Source organism: Pipistrellus kuhlii, unplaced genomic scaffold, assembly GCF_014108245.1.
Source record: "Pipistrellus kuhlii isolate mPipKuh1 unplaced genomic scaffold, mPipKuh1.p scaffold_m20_p_64, whole genome shotgun sequence".
In the NCBI taxonomy this organism is placed as follows: Eukaryota; Metazoa; Chordata; class Mammalia; order Chiroptera; family Vespertilionidae; genus Pipistrellus; species Pipistrellus kuhlii.
In genome coordinates this window covers 1455150-1477648 of record NW_023425567.1, presented here as the reverse complement: position 1 = coordinate 1477648, position 22499 = coordinate 1455150, and the positions used below count along the sequence as shown (strand labels likewise).

Below are 22499 nucleotides of genomic sequence, written 5' to 3'. Positions count from 1 at the left end.
GTTTGCCGCCCATTGACCTGAGGATAATATGATGAGTGAAATAAGCTAGTCAGAGAAAGGCAAATACCATACGATTTCACTTATGTGGAATCTAAAGAACAAAATAAACAACAAAAGGTACAGGGAACAGACTGATGGTTGCCAGAGGAGTGCTGGGGCGTTGCCTTCCCCTGATCACCGGGTCACCTCCTTCTCAAAGGCTCCCAGACTGAGAGGGGCAGGCTGGGCTGAGGGCCACCCCCTCCAGTGCATGACTTTTCATGCACCGGGCCTGTAGTATTGTCATAGTATGTACGGTGCAAGGTGGGTCCGAGATTCACCGAGGGGACCACTCTGTAAATTATATAAATGTGTAACCACTGGGCTGTACTCCTGAAACTAATGTAAAATAACATTGAAGGTCAATTTTAACTGACCAGAAACATGTTTTTAAATAGCAGGGAAGGGGAACATGGTCCCCGAGTTGAGGACGAGAGTTAGGCATTAGCTTGGGCTGTGATGAGCAGTGCGGCCGGGAATGCGTCTTGTGGTTGGTTTTCATGTTTCAGACACGTCGCATTCCCGTTTTAAAGATTGCTGTTAATAGAGCACAGACTTCCGTCCGTCCATGGTGATGAGACAGGTTTGGGAAAGCAGCTCAGGCATCTGGCGCCAACGAGCTTACAGGGATCCAAGCGTGAGGATGAAATTGTCATGCGACGTGCAGATTTGGCGAAGGCTCAGCACACCTTGGCATGGCTGTGCGGGCCCACGCCCTTGGACAGGTGCTTCTGGGGCTAATTCTTTGCTGTTGGTGCTAAAGGCTAATACTGCACAGGCTCTCCCCTCCCCCGTTCATCAACTCCTCTTGGGTTCAGCCAATAGGCAGTTTGACCACTGAAGAGCCACAGGATCTAGGCGGGATTGTAGGACACCTGGTCATTAGGAGATGAAGAGGAGGGTGTCCCCTGTGATCCCACAAGGGGCAGGCTGGAATGAGAACCAGGCCCCTGGCCCACTCCAGTATGTCATCTTCTTCCCACTTGGCATGGCCCCCTGGCCCTGCCCCTGCCCCGTCTGCACCCCAGCTGTGCCCCACTCCTGGCATTGAGCAGGACAGACACCTGGTAAAGGGCACGAATCAGGGTTGCAGGTTCGACCCATGCCCCAGTCGGGGTGAATGGGGGATTTGCACCAATCTGTCTCTCTGTCTCTCAGTCTGTCTGTCTCTCTCTCTGTCCTTCTCCCTCTCTCCTCCCTCCCTTTCTCCTCCCTCTCTCACTTCCTCTAAAATAGATGGAAAAATATCCTCGGTGAGGATTAACAACAACAAAGATGCCACTCAACAGTCAGGCATTGATTATGTGCCCACCTGCCGCCTGGGAAAAGATGGACATAGCCTAGCTCTGCTCCCGGGATGTCACTGTCCAGGGCGGGAGGCGGAGCAGGGAGGTGGGTGGGACCAGAGAGGAACTTGGGGAGCAGAGGGGGAGGTTCACCGGGTGAGGGTGGGCCCAGGCCGGGAGACCAGAGACGAGGGCAGCCATGGGCTGGGGAGCAGAGTGCCCTGCAGGAGTGGCCAGAGGGCTGCCAGCACCAATGGTGTCCCAGAGGGGGCAAACTTGTCAGGGCTGGAGATCCAGCTGCCAGGATGTCAGGGGGCAGTCTTCGCTGGGCAAGGCGGGACCAGCTGCCCAACATGCCATCCAGTCTGAAAGGCTGCTTGTACGAATGAAAGATGTCACACCGGGAGGACTGGGACATTCTACAGGACAGGCCCGTGGTGGAGTGGTGGACACTGAGGTCTGCCCCCACCACCCACCACTACAAACAGCGGTCACCCTGCCCAGAAGGGTACCCCCACCTCCAGCCCCACCCCAGGACAGAAACGACTGGGAACCATGGCATCGCCTGGCATCGCCTGGCCAGGACCTCTCCACTGGGAACCATGAGGCCGCTGTCAGCCCTGGCGCGGCCACCAGGGGGCACTCGCCAGCAGGGCTGGGTAGAGTTACAGCCTGTGGATTTCGTTTGTTTTCAAAGCCCCTTGGCTCTGTTGTGACCCCGCGATGAAGTGAGCAGGATGGAGGTCAGCTCCGCTGTATAACCAGGGCCCCACGTCCGAGACACCGGGCGACTCACCGGGTCGTGTGGGAGGCCCCCTCCCTGGGGAAGGACTGGGCGCTTGGAAGAAAACAATGACAGGAGAGCCCGAGGCCCCCGCCTGGCGGGGGGAGACGGAGGGCTGGCCCCCAGCGTCCTCTGGGCATCTCGCCGGTCTGGGAAGTCAGACCCGGCACGCAGGCCCTTGCCGTGGCCACCCGCGAGAATCCGGGGAGGCTGTTGTGTGGCATTCAATCTGCCGGGGCCTCTCGCCCTCCTGGCCCGACTCACCCCTTACCGACACCCACCCCCTCACTCCAGGCTCCACACTGGCTTCACCTGGGGGCGCCCAGCACCTTCTCCGATTGCTTTGCTCTGTCAGCGACGCGTGCCAGGCAGGACGCAGCAGCATGCACACAGGTCGCCTTCCCTCGATGAGACCCTCCGAGGCTTCCTTTTTGTTGCCAGAAACCCCAACTCTCCTGACCTGTAAGCCCCGCCCAGGCTGGTGCTGGCCCGCCAGCCCGGCCTCTCCCCCCCAGCTCCGAGCTGGGGCCCTCACTTCCTCCTCTCTCCCACCTCTCCCGCCAGCATGTTGTCTGCTGGGTGCCCCCACTCTTCTTGGGCCTGCACCCCCTCCCGTGGGCTTGTGATGCCTGGCCTGCAGCACCCCCTGCAGGCGCTCAGGTGTTTGCTGAGCCCACGAGCTCCCTCTGACCGAGCAGGTGTGGGCTGCCGCTGCGTCCGGCCTAACGCCCGGGAAGCCGAGACGGAGCAATCAAGGCAGAAGGTGTGGGCGCCCCAGGTGAGGAGCCCGCCAGTCAGGGCCAGGAGGTGATCCACAAACCAGCACCGCCTCCCTGCCTCCCCACTCACCGGTGCCCCTCGCCTTTGGCTTTAGGTGTTGCAGGTGGGCCGGGACACAGAGACTGCATGCCCCACAGCCACCCTGGGGCCCAGGGCAATTCTACCAGCAGTCTGGGGTCTCACGTGAGACTCAGGCTTACGGCTCCCGAAAGCCCAGCTTTACCGGATGAACCACGGCTCTGACTCCCTTCCGCAGGGTGAGGAGGGCGGGCTGGGGCTCCGCAGCGCAGTGCGACCTCGCCGCCCCTGGGAACACCACCTTGACAACGGGACCCCCAAGGCCGAGGGTGACACCCGTGGCCCCAGATCTCTCTCAGGCTCCCTCTCAGAAGCTTTCAAAGGGGGCGGACACAGAGTGAGGCGAGTCTGAGAGGAACAGCAGATCTGGCCCAGCCCGTGGCCCTGTGCGGCCAGGCCCCGGGACGGCGTGTCTGTGGGGCTCACACTCCTGCTGCCCTGAGTGCTGAGGGGATCGTGTGGGGACCCCCCCCCCCCCAGCAGCACACACCGGACACACGGCCTGGAACGTGTTTATTAAAGATGCAAGCAAGCACAGAGGTCTCATGTCCATCAGTACTGAAATAGAAAAATAGAAAAGAAACTCCACAGACAGCAGCCGCCCTCACGATGCGCACGCAGACCGGGGCCTGGGATCCCGTGCACCCCGTGCGCCTGCGGGCCCAGCAGTGACACCTCTCAGAGCGCAGGGCAGACAGCTCGTCCGGCCCCGGACCACACCCTCAGGGCCCTTCCCGGCCCCGACACCCCGTCTCCGCTCCTCCAGCCAGAGAGGGGCAGGTGGAGGGGGAGGAACAGGGATAAAGACCCAAAGACACTGAGGTGCGGGGACAGGGCTGAGCGCCCGCGGGGCCCGGAGCCCCGGAGCCCCCATGAGGGGGCGGCCCCAGCGGGCTCCTGCTTCAGGGACGAAAGAAAGCCGCGTGGTTGTCCGGTGGACTGTCCCTCGGCCCGTCCCGCTGGCCCAGGGGCCTCCCCTCCGAGAACGCCCTGTGGGCAGTCCCTGCCTGGTTTCCCGCTGACAGAACCACACGCCACGGGGGACCCCTCGGCCCCCCTCACGGCCCCCCTCATGGAGCCCTCTCCTTCCTCAGACCCGGGTGAGAACGGAGCGGCCGCCCGCAGGAGGAAACTACAAAAATAAACAGCTCTGCCCGCCGCCCGGTGCGGCTCGCTCCCGGGCCCCGGAAACGACCTTCTGTTTGGCTGGTACCGATGTGTCCCGGTTTCGGGCGGAAAGCGCTAGAACACAGGAGCGCCGGCTGTGAAAGGCAGGCGTCGGGCTGCGTGTGTGACAGGCTGTGTTCTCGGCGCGGCCGTCGGAACGGGTCGGCCATCCTGACAGTGTTTGCACCGGACACGGGCAGACTTCAGACCCGAAGGCGGGACAGCCGCTCGGGGCGGCGGCCCCCCCCTCCTGCGGGCCCCCCTCCCAGCCTGGCCCCGCGGCGGCCGGCTTGTCCAGCGAGGAGCGGATGCGCAAACGGGACCGTAGCAGGTGGCGCCTGGGGACGGCGAGCATGCAGGGTTGCGGCCGGGGCCGCGCTTATAAATAAAAGTCAAACGTGAGGTCGCACTTCCCCATCTTCTGCTTGTACACCAGGTCGAACTTCTCGTTCATGGACACGGTGAAAATGTCCTTCCACAGCCCCACGCGCCCTGAAAGCAGACAGAGAGCGCGCTGCACGTGTGCGCTGCCGGCAGCCACCCGCACAGAGGACGCCTGCACCCCAAACCTGCCGGGGGGGCCGGGCCCTCTGAGCCAGGCAGGAGCCACAGACCGCCGAGCCTGCCTGGGGCCGAGCATCTGAGCCAGGCAGGCTGGGCCTGCTTCCCCGAGTGACATCCTGGTGTCCTATCCCCATGGGGTGGCCCAGCGCCACGAACGCAGGGAGCTGAGGCTGCAGGCCACCCGGGCCACTGGGGGGCAGGGGAGGTGCTAGGGGGAGGACCCCGCACCCAGGCTCCGAGTGCGATTCTCAGTGCAGGGAAGGTGGCCAGGTCTGTGGGCCGTGGGGAAGTAGGGTCTCCGGATGTCCCCACTCACGGCTCAACAGCCCCACCAAGGGCCCCCACCCCCACCCCCGCTTCTGCGGAAGGTGAGAGAGGAACGCCACCTGCAGGCAGTCCCCTGAGGCGAGTGGGCAGCTCCCAGTGGAGGAGGGAGATTGTGAGAGGCCTGCGCGTGCGCCGGGAGGGATGGCCGTCGTGGTGCCCGGCAGCTCTCCGGCCTGGATCAGAGCGTGTGCGGCAGCGAGACTCCCGGCTCAACACCAAGCCAGTCAGGGCCACCCCCGGCCGAGGTGGGTGCAGCCCAGGCAGGCAGGCAAAAACCGTGACCCTGGCCGCCCGCCCGCTGGGCAGGAGGTCAGAGCCCCAGACTGACCAGCGGCTTGGAAGACAGAACCCACCCACCTTCCTGTTCTGTTAACTACAAAAGCTACCATTGGTTGGAAAAATATTAATGGTGCCCTGGCTGGTATTGCTCAGTGGTTAGAGTGTGCCATAGGCACTGAAGGGTCTTAGGTTGGATTCCTGATCAAAGGTACATACTTGGATTGTAGGTTTGACACCCAGTCCCAGTCTGGGCACCAGTGGGTGGCAACCAATCGATGTGTCTCTCTCACATCGATGCTTCTATCTCTCTCCCCGTCACTCCCTCCCTTCCTTCCACTCTTCCTAAAGAGAAAAAAAATCAATGGAAAAATACCCTTGGTTGAGGATAAACAAATAAAAATCAAATGTTAACGGTGACGGGAAGATGCCAGGAGTGGGGGGCAGCCCTCCCAGCTGGGGAGTGTGACCGCCAGCTGCCGCTCTGCGTTCAGGTACGGCCTCGGGGAGTGAAATGTGTGCTCAGGACCCTCCCAGCATCTCCGAGACCAGAGCAAACTCCCCTCAGCCCCACGGCAGGGCCTCAAGTACCAAACCGCCCCTGCAAAGCTGGTTTCTCTGGGTCATGAAAATCACGTCCGTGTGGGGAGGAAAGGAGAGGCTGTTCTGCACGTTCACAGCACCCCAGGGGGGAGATCAGGAGCCTGCGCACCAGGCGACTACAAACAGCTTCCCCCCGGGTGTTTTTCTCAGCAGAGGCCGCTGAGAGCACAGAGAGGAGACACCCACCTGGTTCAGGATTTGGGACCAAGACAGGGAGGTAATGAACCAAAGCTAAGCATGCCGCTGGCTACGCAAGGCCTGCACGCTCGCCAGCGCAAGGAGGTCTTCGAGCACAGAGGCCATGCGCTAAAAGAAAACAAAATCAAAGAACTGAAATAAAGCAAAACCACGGCACACCGGACAAGGCCAAGCCACGGAAGGAGCCCCCGGGACACACGCATGAGCCACAGGGGCACGCAGGGATGGGCACACCCACAGGTCACAACACGGCAAACCAAAACTGAAAAGAAGCAAAAATAATAATAATAATAATAAATAAATCATAAACACTGTGAGGATGCAGCCAGGAAACAAACCCGAGGCCCTGAGGTTCGGTTCTCCTGGAAAAGCAGGCGGCTCTGCTCTGCAGGTGCGGTTCTCCGCCTTCCTAAGGCCACGGCCTCAACACAGCTCCCCGTGTGTGGTGCCCCCCAGCCATGACATTGTTTTCCTTGCTGCTTCATAGCTGTGATTTTGGTACTGTGATGAATCGTAATGTAAATGTCCGTGTTTTCCGATGGTCTTAGGCGACCCACAGGTTGAGGACCGTTGCCCATCGGAAAACACAGATATTTACATTACGATTCATAACGGTAGCACCATGAGGAGCTGGATTAGAGGCCGCGGCATCAGGAAGGTTGAGAACCACTGCCCTACCGGAAGGCACTGCCCGACCCTCAGAGCCGCCCGGCAGCCCAGCAGCCCCCGCTGCCTCTGCACAGAGAGCACGGCTGTCCCAGCGGAGCCTGACCCCGGGCCCCTCCCCAGGGCACGGCAGCTGTGACGGAGCCGGCCCTCCCGCCACCACCCAAATGTCTCCTGTGGATCCGCTGGCACCTCCTCCCCTTCCCTCAAGCACACCTGTCTCCTGAGGAAGCTCCAGATTCATAACCAGGAGCCGGCGTCAGGTCCACACCGGCAGGCGGGGCCCCTCCCCCGCGCCCCCACGGCCACGGCGACCCCCTGGGCCCACAGGGCTCCCTGCCCCAGCTCTCCTGTCAAACCACGGCAGCCTCTGAGGACACGGGGAGCAGCCGGGCCTGGAGCAGCTCCTCCATCCCAAACTGCTTCCTGCCCTGAGCAGCTCCCAGGAGCGGCCAGCCCGAGGCTGCACTCCCTGCTCTCACCCCTGCCCGGCAGGGCTTGCCCCTGACTGTGCCACCGGCACTGCCTCACATGGGACCTCACGCCCTCCCACCGCCCTCAGAGGCCGGGCATCCATCTGCCCGCTGCGGGCTCTGAGGTCTCACCGCCCGGCACCCCCGGCTGCTCTGCGGGGCCATCTGGGGAGACACCTGCTTGAGAACAACTTGCCCACAGAGCCTGGCACACGCCTGGGGGGCTCCTGTGTCACAACAGCCTCCAGGGGGCCTGGCCCCACGCACGGCAGAGGGCTCCGGAGAAGTGAGACCTGGGCAGGGGGCCCTGAGGTGGGGCAGAGGCAGGGGCGCGTACCCCGGCCCACGGGCAGGGCCTCGGCGTTGCAGCACTGGTCCACCAGCTGGTGGCAGTGCTCGATCAGCGACTCCAGCTGGGCCTTGTCACAGGACACCCCCAGGAACCTGGCCAGCTGCTCCACCATCGTCACCAGGTCCTGGGAGAGAAGAGGAGAGAGGGCGCCGTTACTGGCCTCTGGCGGCCCCCGCGAGGGGCTGGCCTCGGTCCTGCGCCCAGTCTGAGACGGGCCTCAACTGGAAATAAGACCCGGGTTAGGGAGTGGCCCGAGGGCCACTCTGGGCTTCAGACCCAGGTCCCCGGGAGTTTGAAGCAGACAGGGGCTGGATGTGGCTGTGGCCGCTGTAAAACAGCAGCGAGAAGTAAACACCCACCGGCCCATTCCTCCTTCTCCGTCCTTCCCCCGCCCGCTGGAGTCGAGGCCGGCACCTCGGAGGCAAGGAGGCCCTGGGCCCAACAGGCCCCGGCTCCCGCCCTCAGCAGGAAGGAGCCGGCTGGGTCTGAAGCCAGACCCACTCCCAGCTGGCCCAGCGCCTGCCCCTGACTGTGGGGGTGACTGACGGAGCTGCGGGCACACCTGCTCCCCACACAGCCCCCCGTGGCCCCCGAGGCTCCCATGCCACCATGCGCTCCTTGAACAACAACATCCCTGCACTCCACCTTGTTCCGCTGATGAGATGCAGGGACTCAGCTCCGATTACTGTCCACCAGCCTGTGCTGGTTGTAATGGTTCATTACAGCCACAGAGCCTATCCACAGCGGTAAGCGGGGACTTCCTGTGAAGGGGCTTCCAGGGGGCACAGGGGGACACGTCTGGGCACGCTGAGGCCGGGGGCTCTCGGACGCTCCGGGTCGCCCCCTCGGTGGGCAGGGCCCACTCCGCCCGCCCCCGCCGGCCCCCGGCGCCCGCTCACCCGGTGCATGTCCTCGTACTTGAGGAAGAGCACGTTGGCATCGGTGCGGTGCTCCCAGAACTCCTGCACGTGCTCGAACCAGGAGCCGTAGCCCACTGCGGAGACAGGGCGGTGAGCGTCCGCCGGGAGGCGAGCACGCGGCTCTGCCCTGCCCTGCCCTCCCGGGGGCCGTGGGAAAGCAGGCTCTGGGCTGGAGGGGAGGGAGCCCCAGGGATTGGGAGGTATTGGGGGTGGGAGCCCCACAGACAAGGTCTTCTGAAGCCCCATGTCCCTGCTCTCTGCACAGGCCTCTCCAGGAAACAGCCCCCCCCCCCCCCACCTCTGGGTGCCCTAAAGACCGGCATTGGGGGAAGCCTCTGCTCTCCTGGGCATGATGGTCCCTGGCACAGGGGTTCGTGTTTAACAAATGGCCATCGGGAGGAGAGCGATGCCCAGGAAAAGGGCACGGGGCCCTCGGTTTGCTGGGGGTGTGGGGAGGAGAGGGGAGGCTGCAGAAGACAGGGCCCTGCCAGGAGTGACAACTGCTCCTCTCTGGTCAGCCTGCGCCCGCTGCCATCTCACCAGCAGGTGGCAGCACAGCAGCAGGGATGGGGTCAGGGTCACTGAGCGAAGGGGCCTTAAGGAGCAGGTCAGACAGAAAGGCCCTCCCCAGTCCGCGGGGATGAGGAAGGGGGGGGCTCTCCACCAGGGGGCAGAGCGGATGGACAGGAAGGAACAGAGGTTAGGCCAAAGGTCTTGTTTGCGGCCCTCAGCCCGGTAAGCGCTGGCCCCTCTGCTGGGCCCCTCACCGCAGGCTACTGACCGTGGCCCCACGAAGAGCCCGAGGCTGAGCCTGGGTCACAGGGAGCCTGAGCCAGTCCCCCTTGCCCAGGAGAAAACTCACAAAACAGCAGACCACCACTGGGGTGCCCAGCTGGACAGGAGGGGCCCCGGGCCCCTGAGCACAGAGGGCGGGGCCACTGCACCGGGGCCCTGGCAGCAGCTGCAGAGGGGCGTGCCCTCATGGGGGGACCCTCCTGGGAGGGGGTCCCGACAGCTCCTGCTTCTCTCCAGGTGCCGCTGCCCTGAGAATTATGGGATTATCCCAGAGAATCATTATGGGATTAACAGCTCACTGGCCCCTCCAGCAGGGAGCTGCCCTCAGAGCGGCTCACCTGGGCACGTGGCCCCAAGCACGCCCCCAGAATGCATGGGTTACAGCCCCAAAGCCAGTGCTGTCAGCGGGTCCTAGGCCTTGCTCTCACTTCTTATTCAGAATTTCAGGACCTTGGACAGAGGAGAGCCAGGCAGGGGCCCTGCTAGCCCAGAGGCAGCGCCTTCTGGGAAGAGAGTAAAGGGAATGAACGGCCTGCGAGACCCGGGAGTGCCCATGGCCCTGGACTTCAGTGCCTGACAGTGCTGTGGCCTTCAGGCGCGGGCAGGCCTGCCTTGGGATAACTTTCAAATGCTCTGCCCTCCACACCGGCGACCGGAACTTGCTGAGTGTCCAGGACGCACTGGACCTTAACCTCAGCACTCACTCTCCCCGCAGCAGCTACTGGAGCGGGAAATAACGCAGGACGTGCATTTCCAGCCCTGGGAGTGAAGCAGCCTCCTGCGTGAGGGTTTGAGGTTCAGACATGGCCCACTTCACGTCTCAGCCTGGAGAAGCCCTGGCTGGCGAAGGGTGCCCCTCGGGTGAAGGACAGACTGTAGGGAGGACCTGCTGCCCCTCTGTCCAGGGCCGGCTGACCGCCCACGCCTGCAGGGAGCACTGCTCCCCGCCCCTCCTGGGCCACACTGCCTGCCTGCCCCCATCCCGCGGCGTCCCCGTGTTGGCACAGGAAGTCACGCCTGCCCTGGGTCTGTCATCGGTGACGGAGATGGCTGGGCCTCCGTTTCCACTTCCCAAGCCAGCCGGCAGGGAGATGCTTGTAACGGGAGCATCTCAGAACCCACATCGAGGAGAGAAGGGCCTCTGAGGGGACCCCGCCCTGCTGCCCGCGAGCTACGGCCTTGGACAGGCGTCCCGCTGCCCTGCAGCCCGGCCTGCCCACCCCTCAGTGGGAAAGCAGGCCGGCACCGGCGATGGCCGGGCCCGGGGGATGCGGGCGGGGCACGGCACACACGGGCGCTGCGTAACCAGCGAGGGCCCTCGGCGAGGCTGGGGCGGCCACTTACGCTTGTCGTTCATGAAGCGCCGGCAGAACTCCTGGAAGGTGCCCCGGTAGCTCATGGTGCGCAGCGAGCGGTGGAACTGGTAGTAGGACACCACCAGGTCCTTGGGGTTCCGAGCCATGTATATGACCTGGGGGTGGGGGGGCATCAGACGCCGCTGCTCCCGCGAGCGGGTACACAGCCACTCCCGCTCCTGCGCACCGACCCCTCGGCATTGAGGCCGCCCCCCCATACACCCCTGCGTGCCCACGGCGAGCGCTTCTCACGGCCGCAGCCGGGGTGCGGCCTCCCCCACAGCACCGCCCGCCGGGACAGGCCCTGAGCAGAGCGAGGGGTTACGTCTCTGTCCCAGCTCCACAGAGGACCAGGGAGGGAGACGGAAAACCATGGTCTGACACGGGATGGGAACTAGGGGCTCGTCAACCTCACGCCATTGAGAAAACAAGAAACATCAGCGTGAAGCGTTCGGCCTCCTGCGAGCAGAGGCGGGACCAGTCCGCTCCGAGGAGCAGCCCAGGTGGAAACTGGGAACAAAACGCCAGAGGCACTGGCTTTGCCAGGGTGGACGCTGGGTCCTGGGAGCTGTGAGGGCACAGGCCAGCGGGAGAGGCATTACCTTGGAGTCGCCGTTGTGGAGGTCAGAGGGCAGGAAGCGGTAGGGGAGGTGGCTTTTGATGAGGCGGGGTGACGTCAGCTCCTGCAGGGGTCAGGGGTGGGGGGGTTAGGGAAGGGGGCTCAGGGGAAGGGGTCAGGGAGGAGGGTTAGTTCTACAGACTGGCTCCGCGGATGAGTCAACACAGAGCACTCAACCAGGAGGACAAGGGACAGCGGTCCGAGCTGGGAATGCGGCCTGAACTCAGGGGGCAGAGGGGAGATTGGAGAGAGCATTCCAGAGGCAGCAGAGGGACAGGTGGACAGGAAATCGGGATGATTCCTGACACCAAAAACCTGATGCAAATGCATCCTACCCACCGCCTGCACGGTGCCGCCAGGTCCCCACCCCCCTCCCCCCTGCCCCCCACTCCCGGCACCTGCCTCCTTTCTACCTTGCGGTCGGTCACCCACGTCACCCACCCCTGGATTCCGGGGTCACCATCATGGGGTCAGGCCCGTCTCCCCAGCCACCTGGGGTGCTGGCAGCACTCTGCTCTCCCTCCCCCGGGCCCCACCCCGGCCTGGAGGCGTCACCTTGATGATGTCCAGGCCGGGCTGCGGGTACTCCAGCACCGGGAGCTGCTCGTCGATGTTCATCAGGCCGATCTCGTCGGGGTCCGCGCCCTGGCTCACCAGGTACACCACCTCCTGCAGCAAGCTGGTGCCTGCGGGGGGAGGCGCTCAGAGGCCGGCGGGGGGCCCGGAGCACCTGAGTCTGGCGGAGATCACGGCCCCCTGCAGGGACGGGGCGCTGCCTCCGGCTCCCTTCTCCGGGCGCTAACCCCGCGGGCGTCTCTCGGGGTGTCCGGGGAACGGAAGGGACCCCCCCCCCCCCGGGCCCAGCGCTGTGACACGGAGGGTGCTCAGTCCCGGCTTACGGCTCCACTTTCCATCACCCTCAGGCCGCAGGCCCAGCGGGAGGGCCCACCAGCCAGTGCCTTACACCGAGGCCTGTGTGCCCAGCCCAACAGCCGACACAGGGCCCTGTGGTCCAGACTCCCTGGTTACGGGAGGTCCTGCACACACGCACAGCGCGATGCTGCCCAGGACAGCCGAGGCTGGGACACCACGGGACACAGGTGGGCGAGGCCAGAGCGAGAGGAAGTGTGGCTGGTCCTCCGCCGACGGCAACGAGATGCGTGGCCCTGAGCGGCGTGGCTCCGGGGAGGCTGTGCCACACACAGTGCTGGGCAGGGGGCGCCGACCCCCAGCCACCTCCTGTCCGGCTCTTTGTGCCCCCACCCTCAGCAGCTCAGCAACGGGTGACGCAAGCCACGGTGCTGACACGGACACCGCATGGCACTCGCCCCAGAGACCGCCCAGGACCTGCTTCTCCTGGCAAAGCAAGGCCTCCCACGGCAGCCACGCCCGGCAGCCCGGCCCACGGCCCCCACGCCCGGCAGCCCGGCCCACGGCCCCCACGCCCGGCAGCCCGGCCCACGGCCCCCACGCCCGGCAGCCCGGCCCACGGCCCCCACGGCTCATCCACTGAGCTCCCTCGGCCTCCCTGCTGGCCCGGAGCGTGCTGTGTGCACGGGCTGAAGCCCTTTCCTCCCTCCCTCAGATCCTTCCGAGGGGGGGCTCCCTGACCAGCCCCGGCACTGACACATCCACCCTTTCCCCTGTTGCCTGACCTCTAGCCCCTGCCGCACCAACGGCCCAGGCATGACTTGCACATCCTTTACTCTGAAGGCACAAGCACAGCCTGGGTGCTGAGCAATCAGAAAGAGGTATGTTGGTCACGGAAGACTTCCTGGAGGAGGTGGCTTTGGAGCAAAGGCGCTTAGGGGGAAAGTGGTGCAGACAGAAAACGTTCTAACCCTGGGAGCTTCCCTCCCACCTGAGGGGGCCGTCCCTCCCTCACCGACGAGGCTCCTGAGGCCGACGTGGGCCCGGGTCCCAGCGCCATCGGCCGCTCGGGGCGGCTGCACTGGCGTCTGTGCCCTCCACCACTGTGGCAGAGTTCCCGAAACAGCTCTCCCAGGGCCGTCCTCGGGGCCTATTTTTAGTGCTCCCACCCCCACCCCCCCACCCCCCCGCCCCCACAGCCCCACCGGCAGGACCCAAACCGGTGTTCTCTGCACATTAGCATCGATTTCCGTCAATCTCTGCTCGGCAGCTCCAGGCCCATTAGCTCTCCGTGCCGGAAGGCCAGCCTCCTGGGAGCCAGAGGGCAGCCTGTCCCCAGCGGCCCCCAGGCCCACTTCCTGGCTGAGCCACGCTTGCTCCCCCTCCAGCCTTCAGGGACTCGGCAGGCGGGCACTGCCCGTGCCCAGCACCACGGAGGGCGGGCAGGGGCACAGGGGACAGTGCAGGGAGGAGCTCGGGCCACCCCAGGCCGCGGGCAAGATGGGGCGAAATGGCCGCGGAAAAAGCCCGGACAACGGCACTGACCACTCACTGCGAGGTTCCTGCCGCTCTCTCAGCACCGGCACCGAGGGCTCTGCCAGCTCCCCCGGCACCAGGGCCGTCAGTCCTCCGCTCACCGCTCCTCTGCCTGCCACTGCCCCCCAAGTCCCAGCACCAGGCACCTGGAGGTTAGCGGGCGCCCACTCAGCCCCCCACCCACTCTCCTGGCTGCTGTGGCCACCACACTCCCCCGCCGGCCCCGGGGGCTCTCGGGTGCTGCTCGGCCTCGTCCCTCTGCCCACCTGCTCCTACGTCCGCTGGGGCCACAGCATCCCGGAGCCACGTAGGGGCGGGATGGGGAACCTCGCCCTCAAGGGTGTCGCTTCCCCAGATCCCACGTCCCATGTGGCCCGTGTCCCCCTGTCGCTGTGCTCGCCGTGCCCAACTCCACGGCCCCCGCATAAACTTCCCGGGAAGCCGGTCTCTGCGAAGCCTCTTGTGGCTAATCCGTCCAGCACGTGCCACTCCTGCCGGCACAGCTGACGGTCACCTCCTCTCCACGGGGTTCGGGGCGCTCCACGCGGTGACTGGCGTGTGGAGAGGTTTCTAGAGGCAGCAGAGATGCACATGCGCTCACCCTGCCCCGCCCAACCGTGAGCCCAGGGCCGTCCAGAGGGACCGGACCCCGTCCCCCGGCCTGGCCCGCCCCTCGGGGCAGCAGCAGCGGCGTTAGGAGCTGCACCCGGAGCGGGCCCAGCCCGGGCCCCTGCAGCCCTGCAGCCCTGCAGCCCTGCAGCCCCACCGGGCGGGACCTGCTCCCTGGACGCTGAGCAGGCTCCGGCCCGGAGCAGCAGGCGTCCTACCTCCAGTTCGGCAGCCGTCCTGTCCGGGGAGGGCCCAGGGTGCTGTCTACAGCTCTCAGGATTGTCTCCGATCGTCTCTGAGAATGATCCCCGCCCTCCTGGCACACAGGGGACAGGGGCCTCAGGGAACAGGGGCCTCGGGGGACAGGGCCTCGGGGGACAGGGCCTCGGGGGACAGGGCCTCGAGGGGCAGGGGCCTCAGGGGACAGGGCCTCGGGGGCCAGGGGCCTCGGGGGGCAGGGGCCTCGGGGGACAGGGCCTCGGGGGGCAGGCAGAGCGCAGGCACAGGGCTGAGAACGGGTGGCGAGCCAAGCCCAGAAGCCCTGAACAGCGCTCACGGGTGCCCAGCTGTCACCACTGACAGCCAAGGGCAGCGCCGGGTCCCAGGCTCCGTCCCAGGGACTCGCAGCCACGTCCTCACGGTTCTCCCGCCCGGCGCTGCCTCCTCTGGCCTCACACACGGAGAGGCGGGCCCAGCGGCTCAGCGGTGCGCTGCCCACGGCCACAGGGCTGCTGGCCGGGGCCCGGGCCCCCACTGCCATGACTCCAGAACGAGGGTGTTTTCACATAAGCACACACACATACCACCATACACACAGCACACACACACATACCACCATACACACAGCACACACACACACCACCATACACACAGCACACACACACATACCACCATACACACAGCACACACACATACCACCATACACACAGCACACACACACATACCACCATACACACAGCACACACACACACCACCATACACACAGCACACACACACATACCACCATACACACAGCACACACACACACCACCATACACACACACACAGCACACACACATACATTACACGCATATACACATGCCACACACATACACACATTACACACATATACACATACACACTACACACACCACTACGCACATATATACCACACACACTTATATACATACACACACACACCACCACCACCACACACTTATACACACACACACAGCACACACACATACCACCATACACACACACACAGCACACACACATACACACATTACACGCATATACACATGCCACACACATACACACTACACACACCACTACGCACATATATACCACCACACACACACACACACACACACACACTCACACTTATATACATACACACACACACCACCACCACCACACACTTATACACATATACACAGCACACACATATACACACACACAGCACACACACACACTACACACTTCTACACATACCACATACCACCACCATACACCCACACGACACACACACACCACACATAACACACACACACACAGGGCTCATAACCGTGGGCAGCAAAACCAAGGCCAGAAGCGCTAAAGCGCTAACCCTCAGCCCCCCCAGGCTGGGGACGGAGCGCGGTGTGGGGAGACACCCTCCTGAGGCTCAGCCCAAAAGCTGGGGTGGGCAGGACACCGAAGAACCAGACCCCCTGGAGGCAGCCCTGAGCGAGGCACCCGGTGAAGCCACGGGATTAAAACGGGGGTCAAGCAAGTGATCAGAGCAACCCACACACAGCCCCCCTCCCACACGAAGGCCTGGCCCGGGGGGCACACGCCACGTTCCTCCGGCTCCAACGCCCGCACACCGTGTCCACAAACAAGCAAAGAGCACGCTCAGCGTAATGGCAAGAAACAGGACAGAACAATCCACAGAACCAGCTCAATCTAAAATCCCAGCAACGTTCACGGGTTTCCTGGAAAAGGTTCGCGAGCACATGGGCACTTCAGCAGAGAGGCGGAAACCAGACGTCACAATGCCAGAGGAAAACAAAAACACGCCAACGGAAACGCAGGGTGCTTCTGACGGCTCACGGGCCTGGCCTCCGGGCCTGACCCAGCGGAAGAAAGATTCAGTTCTCCTGAAGACGGCTCAGCAGAAACTGGAATGATCATTGGCAGTGGTCGGCAGACTCATCAGTCCGCAGAGCCAAATACCAACAGGACAACGACTAAAATTTCTTTGGAGAGCCAAGTTTTTTAAACTTAAACTTCTTCTAACGCCACTTCTTCAACATAGACTCGCCCAGGCCGTGGGATTTTGTGGAAGAGCCGCACTCAAGGGGCCAAAGAGCCGCAGTTTGCCGACCACGGATCATTGGAATCTCAAAAGAGAAAGAACAGGACGGAAGAAATATTTGGAGAGAGAATGGCTGAGAGCTTTTCCAAAATAGTGAAAGGTATCAAACCACAGGTCTAAGAAGTTCAGAGCCCCCTACCCCCCCCAAATCAAGATAAGTATCCCTGCCTTGAAAAACAAAACAAAACACTAGACTTCTATTAAGTGCCGAAAATCAAAGAGAAAGAGAAAATCCGGCGGGGGGGGGGGGGGGGGGAAAGACCCATCCTACGGAGGACGGGAGAGGGACAGAACTTTCCATGACACCACGCGCTCCACCCCGCTGACCGGAGGAGGGGCCCTCACTGCCCAGCCTCGGCCATCAGGCAGGAGGCGGTCTCCCCTCCCCCTGCAGACACCACAGCTCACAGATGCCATCTGCCCAGGTCACCCAGGTGGCAAGCGGCAAAGCCACATGCAAACCCAGGCCTTCCAGCTCCAAAGCCAGACTCTTCCTCTCTCCGCACTGGCGCCTCCTACAGGCCCATCCGTGGCAAAAGGGGGGAAGCGAGGGAAGGATGGGAGCTGGGCGACCCCCCCCCCCCCCCCCGAGGCCTCAGCCCAGCGGCAAAGCCTTGAGATCCCCTGTGGCCCTAGATCCCCAGTTACAAAGCCACGGAGAGAAGGCATGCTCCTCCCTCCTGCCCGGGGCCCGAGTCTGGCCCCTTTATGCCTTTCCAGAGATGGCACTGCCCCTGAGAGACGGGGGGCGGTGGGGGGCAGTGGGGGGCCTCTGAGCCTCTACAAAAGGCAGGAGAGCTCCTCATGAATGAACATGGCAGGGGCCGGACACACAGAACTCCTAGGTGGCCGGTCACCATGCCGAAAGCGGCCCTGGCGCCATTCCGGCCGGCGTGGCTCAGTGCGTGAGCTTCGCCCTATGAACCTGGAGCTGATTCCCAGCTGGGGTGCATGCCTGGGTTGCAGGCTCAGTCCCAGGGGGGACGGGGACCAATTGATGATTTCCCCTCCTCATTGATCTCTCTCTCTCTCCCTCCCTCCCTCCCTCCCTGAAATCAATCAGAATACATTTTTAAAGAATCAGGGCGTGGGAGCGGCCTCAGCGGCTGCAGTTCAGGCTGTGGGCTCTCAGCAGGGAGCTCACACCCCCCACGGGCAAGCGCAGGCAAGAACCCGGGTCCTGACCCCAGACCAGCTCTTCCTGCTACACCAGCTGCCACTGGAGACCACCTCAGGCCCCTCTCCCTCTGAGAGAAAACCTTCAGGGCCGATTTTGGCTCTTCGGTCCCCTCGATGCTTCATGTAGAGAACAGGGGCTGGGGGGGAGGGGGAGCCCTCAGAACCACCACGTCAGAGCCAGTGTCGCCATCATCATTCCCGAGAAACGCTCCCTCTTTCCTGCCACCATCCCTTGGGGTGGATGAGAAGGTAAAGAAAGCAAAAAAGAAACAGAAGCCCTGGCTGGTGTAGCTCAGTGGGTTGAGCATCATCCCATGTACCAAAAGATCACTAGTTCCATTGCCGGGCAGGGCACGTGCCCGGTTTGCTGGCTCGATCCCTAGTGGGGGGTGTGCAGGAGGCAGCTGATCGATGCTTCCCTCAGCCCACCCTCCGGCCTCCACAGTGCCCATGACTGCTCCTCCTTCGCTCCCGGGACCTCAGTCCCCTCCACACAGCCTTGGTCCAGCCACATGAGCTTGGGAGCGGCGCCCACCTCCTAGGCCACATGTGTCAAACACAAGGCCCGCGGGCCAAATCCGTCCCGCCAGGCCTTGCAATGTGGCCCGCACCGCGCTGTCATCACTGCACTCCGCTGCGTTTCCATCACAATGACAGTTTATGACTGTTCAGTAAACCATTCGGCCCGCGATTTAGGCTGGATTTTAGATTTTGGCCCCTTCTCTGATTGAGTTCGACACCCCTATCCTAGGCCCTCCGTTTCCGCTCTGGGGGCAGGGGCCCGCTCCGCCCTGCCTCGCAGAGCTTGAGGAGAAGGTGCTGGGACCACGGGCACAGGGGGCTTTGTGACCACAGAGCTCCCAGCACGGCAGCCGCCTGATGCTGCACCTGCCGGCTCACACCGGCTCTCGCAGGCAGTGCCAGGGCCCGGCCTCCGACACGGAAGGTGAGACACAGGCAGACGAGCGGGCAGGGAGCAGGGAGAGGCTGCGAGGCCAGGAGGGAGCCTGGGAGGGAGCCCCGGGTGCGTGAGAAGGGACCTCACACAGGGTCCGAGGCTGCGCTGCACTGCCCGTCACCGAGTTTCCTCTCCCGCGCACGCTGTGCTCTTGTCTGCTTTGAAAGAGGGGAGTTTTGTGTCTAGAAAACTTCCATAAACTAACGCCTCCTTCCCCACCCAGGTGCCCAGAAAGGTCCCTGCTGCCAGGCTCCCCCAGGCCCACCCCTACCCTTCACCCCCAGTAGGGCCCCTCAAAGCATCCCCCACAAGCCCCCACTCCCAGCGCTTTCCCAGCGACCTCAGTGACCTCCGGGCTGCTGCTCCATGCCCTCCAGCTCCTCTCCCTCCATCTCCTGCGCAAATGGAGGCAGCAGCACAGACCCAGTCCCTCCTGGGCAGCTCCCAACCCTGAGAACTCCCCGCACCAAGTCCCTCCAGTCTCATGCAGGCAAACCTGGCCCCAAACCGGCTCCAGGCCATCTCCAGCCTCTAGACCCACTGAATGCGGGTTCTCCCCGCACGACCATCCTCCATGGCTCTGAAACCTGGACCATTCCAGCCCCCTCCCCCACGGGGCTGGGGCGGCTGGGGCCACAGCATTGGGGGTGCACACCTCCTTCCTTCCCCTCTCCCCAAGCTCCCCCACCAGCACAGCTCCCACCCTCACTGACCGCCCTCCCAGCCTTCCTCCGGGGAACTGGGCCCAGCTCCTGGGTGGCGAGGACCCACAGCTCTCCCGGCCCCGCAGCCGCCTGCCCCCCTCCCAGCCCCCCTCCCTGTGGGCCCCACATGACCTCCAGCCCTCCTTCTCCTTCCCCGCTGCTGCAGCCCTGCCACAGCGTCTGGACCAGCGCCTCCCTCCCTCCCTCCTGCTCCCACAGGCAGGGGGACCAGAGGGAGGTGAGGGGGCCTGAGGGGTGAGGGGGCCTGAGAGAGGTGAGGGGGCCTGAGGGAGGAGGTGAGGGGCCTGAGGGAGGAGGTGAGGGGCCTGAGGGAGGTGAGGGGCCTGAGGGAGGAGGTGAGGGGGCCTGAGGGAGGTGAGGGGCCTGAGGGAGGAGGTGAGGGGCCTGAGGGAGGAGGTGAGGGGCCTGAGGGAGGAGGTGAAGGGGCCTGAGGGAGGTGAGGGGCCTGAGGGAGGTGAAGGGGCCTGAGGGAGTTGGAGGGGCCTGAGGGAGGAGGTGAGGAACAGGAGGGAGGTGAGGGGGCCTGAGGGAGGAGGTGAGGGGCCGGAGGGAGGTGAGGGGCCGGAGGGAGGTGAGGGGCCGAAGGGAGGAGGTGAGGGGCCGGAGGGAGGAGGTGAGGGGCCGGAGGGAGGTGAGGGGCCGGAGGGAGGTGAGGGGCCGGAGGGAGGTGAGGGGCCTGAGGGAGGAGGTGAGGGGCCGGAGGGAGGAGGTGAAGGGCTGGAGGGAGGAGGTGAAGGGCCGGAGGGAGGTGAGGGGCCTGAGGGAGGAGGTGAGGGGCCTGAGGGAGGAGGTGAGGGGCCTGAGGGAGGTGGTGAGGGGCCTGAGGGAGGAGGTGAGGGGCTGGAGGGAGGTGAGGGGCCGAAGGGAAGCTTAGAGAACCAGAAGGCCTTCTCCCTCCCCAGACCTCACGGCCTCCAGGGACAGCCCTCCCAGGCCTGCGCGCACACCTGCGCCTTTGCACTCCCCGCCGCTCAGGGCTGCGACCTTGGGCAGCCTCTGCCTCCTCCTGCGCGGGGACCGGCCGCGGCTGCCAGAAGATGACGTCAGCGGCGCCGGGAGATGGGGGAGCCCGGCCTGCTGGTCCCGGAGAGGGAGGAGGTGATGGAGGAGGCCCTGCGCCAGGGAACCCGGCGGTCCGCTCCCCACCGGAGCCCACGCAGGAGCGGGGGAGGTCCAGGCCCCGCCGCCTCACCCTCCCAGGCCATCGCGGACTCTGCCCTCGGCCGGGCGGAGCGGTCCGGAGCGGAGAGGGGCAGGGGCTGCCCAAGGTCACAGCCGCGGGGGACGGCGGGGAGGGCGCCCGGCCTGGCTCCCTCCCCGCGCCGCGCACGCCGGCTTCCCCTCCGCAGGTCCCCGGCCTCAGTGTCCCCGTATGCGGGCCCCGCCCCATCCCGCCCTGAGGGCGCCTCCGCCCTGAGGGTCCCTCCGCCCTGAGGGCCCCTCCGCCCTGAGGGGTCCCTCCGCCCTGAGGGTCCCTCCGCCCTGACGGTCCCTCCGCCCTGAGGGTCCCTCCGCCCTGACGGTCCCTCCGCCCTGATGGGTTCCGGCGGAGGGCGCCAGGCCGGGCCGGGCGGGGGCAGGGCCGGGCCGGGCCGGCGGCGCGCTCACCGGACTTGGGGTAGGTGACGATCCACACGTCGCTCGGCCGCACCGGGAAGTTGGCGATCTCCTCCATCTTCCCGCGGCAGAAGGGCGGCAGCCGCACGCCATGGAACTCGAAGTACTTGCTCTCGAACTCGCCCGGGGTGCTGGGCGTCTCGGCCTCGCTCTCCGCCATGCCGCCGCCGCCGCCCGGTGCCCGCCGCCCGCTGCCGCCGCCCGCTGCCCGCTGCCCGGTGCCCGCTGCCCGGTGCCCGCTGCCGCCGCCCGCTGCCCGGTGCCCGCTGCCCGGTGCCCGCTGCCGCCGCCCGCTGCCCGCTGCCCGGTGCCCGCTGCCGCCGCCCGCTGCCCGCTGCCCGTTGCCGCCGCCGCACCGCGCCCACGCCCGCCGCCGCAGGCGTGACGTCACGGCGCCGCCGCACCCACCGCGCCGGCCTGCGCCCCGCCTGTATGACGTCATGGCCCCGCCCTCCGCAGACGTGACGTCTGAGGCCTCAGGGCCCGCCCCGCCCTCACCTGGCAGCTGGCACCCACCGCCAAGGAGGGCCGCGGGGGACCCCTGCGCACCCCAGTCCGCATCCCTCCGTCACGCCTCCATTCGCGGCCCCTGAGGCCTCATCCGCAGCGCCCAGCCCGGCTCAGGAGATGCTGCGGCCAGAAGAGGCCTGAAGGAACTTCATTCCTTCCATGCGCATTCAGAAGCGTCTGACCTGTGCGCCCTTCGGGCTTACATTTGTGAATAACCAGGACACTCTCAGGTAGACTGTGCGATGAGAGATCCTAGGGCGGGGGGCGGGGCGGGGGGGGAGGGGACTGCAGCTTTCCAGGACCAATGGCAGACCCAAAAGGACCCTCTCCAGACAGCACCCAAGTCTGCTTTTAATAAGGCGCTTCGTAAGCAGGGAGCAACTTGAGAACAATTCTAAAGAGGTTTTAGTACGAACCCTCATCCAATCATTGACTCTCTCTGTCTCTATCTCTATCTCTATCTCTATCTATATCTATATCATCTATATCTATATCTATATATCTTTGTTCTCGCGTGAGTGAATGCTGATGCTCCAGGTGGGGGTTCTCACTGCGGAAGAGGCAAGGAAGAGCCATGTGGTATTGAACTGGAACCTGAGGTATTGATATGAGTTTATTATTTTTAAAACTATTTCTTCTCTTTGCTCACAAGGCCCTTGGCACTGAGGTTCATCACACCAGGCACACCCAGCGCCCAGATCTCCTTGGTTTCCAATACTCCCCTCCCCCCAGAAGGAAGCGGGTTTCCTGAAGAAAAGGTCAGTCCCAGGGCTGGGCAAAGAGTATGAGATGAACCTAAAACATCTTGTTGGGCCAAAAAGAAAAAAAAGAAAGAAAGTGTTTTTAAAAGTGATAAGGGTCTGTCAAAAGGACAC

At 64.3% G+C, this 22499-nt stretch overlaps 1 protein-coding gene across 1 annotated transcript; it reads right to left on the bottom strand.

Moving 5' to 3' along the window:
* Nucleotides 1-3468: 3468 nt before the first annotated feature.
* Nucleotides 3469-21341, bottom strand: SULT4A1 (sulfotransferase family 4A member 1). The gene is made up of 7 exons (XM_036420270.2): nucleotides 21106-21341; nucleotides 11838-11968; nucleotides 11266-11346; nucleotides 10653-10779; nucleotides 8493-8587; nucleotides 7579-7717; nucleotides 3469-4626 (listed from the first exon to the last, which is right to left on the bottom strand). The coding sequence occupies exons 1-7, from the start codon at nucleotides 21272-21274 to the stop codon at nucleotides 4514-4516; spliced, it is 855 nt and encodes a 284-aa protein (XP_036276163.1). The 5' UTR covers nucleotides 21275-21341; the 3' UTR covers nucleotides 3469-4513.
* Nucleotides 21342-22499: the final 1158 nt, after the last annotated feature.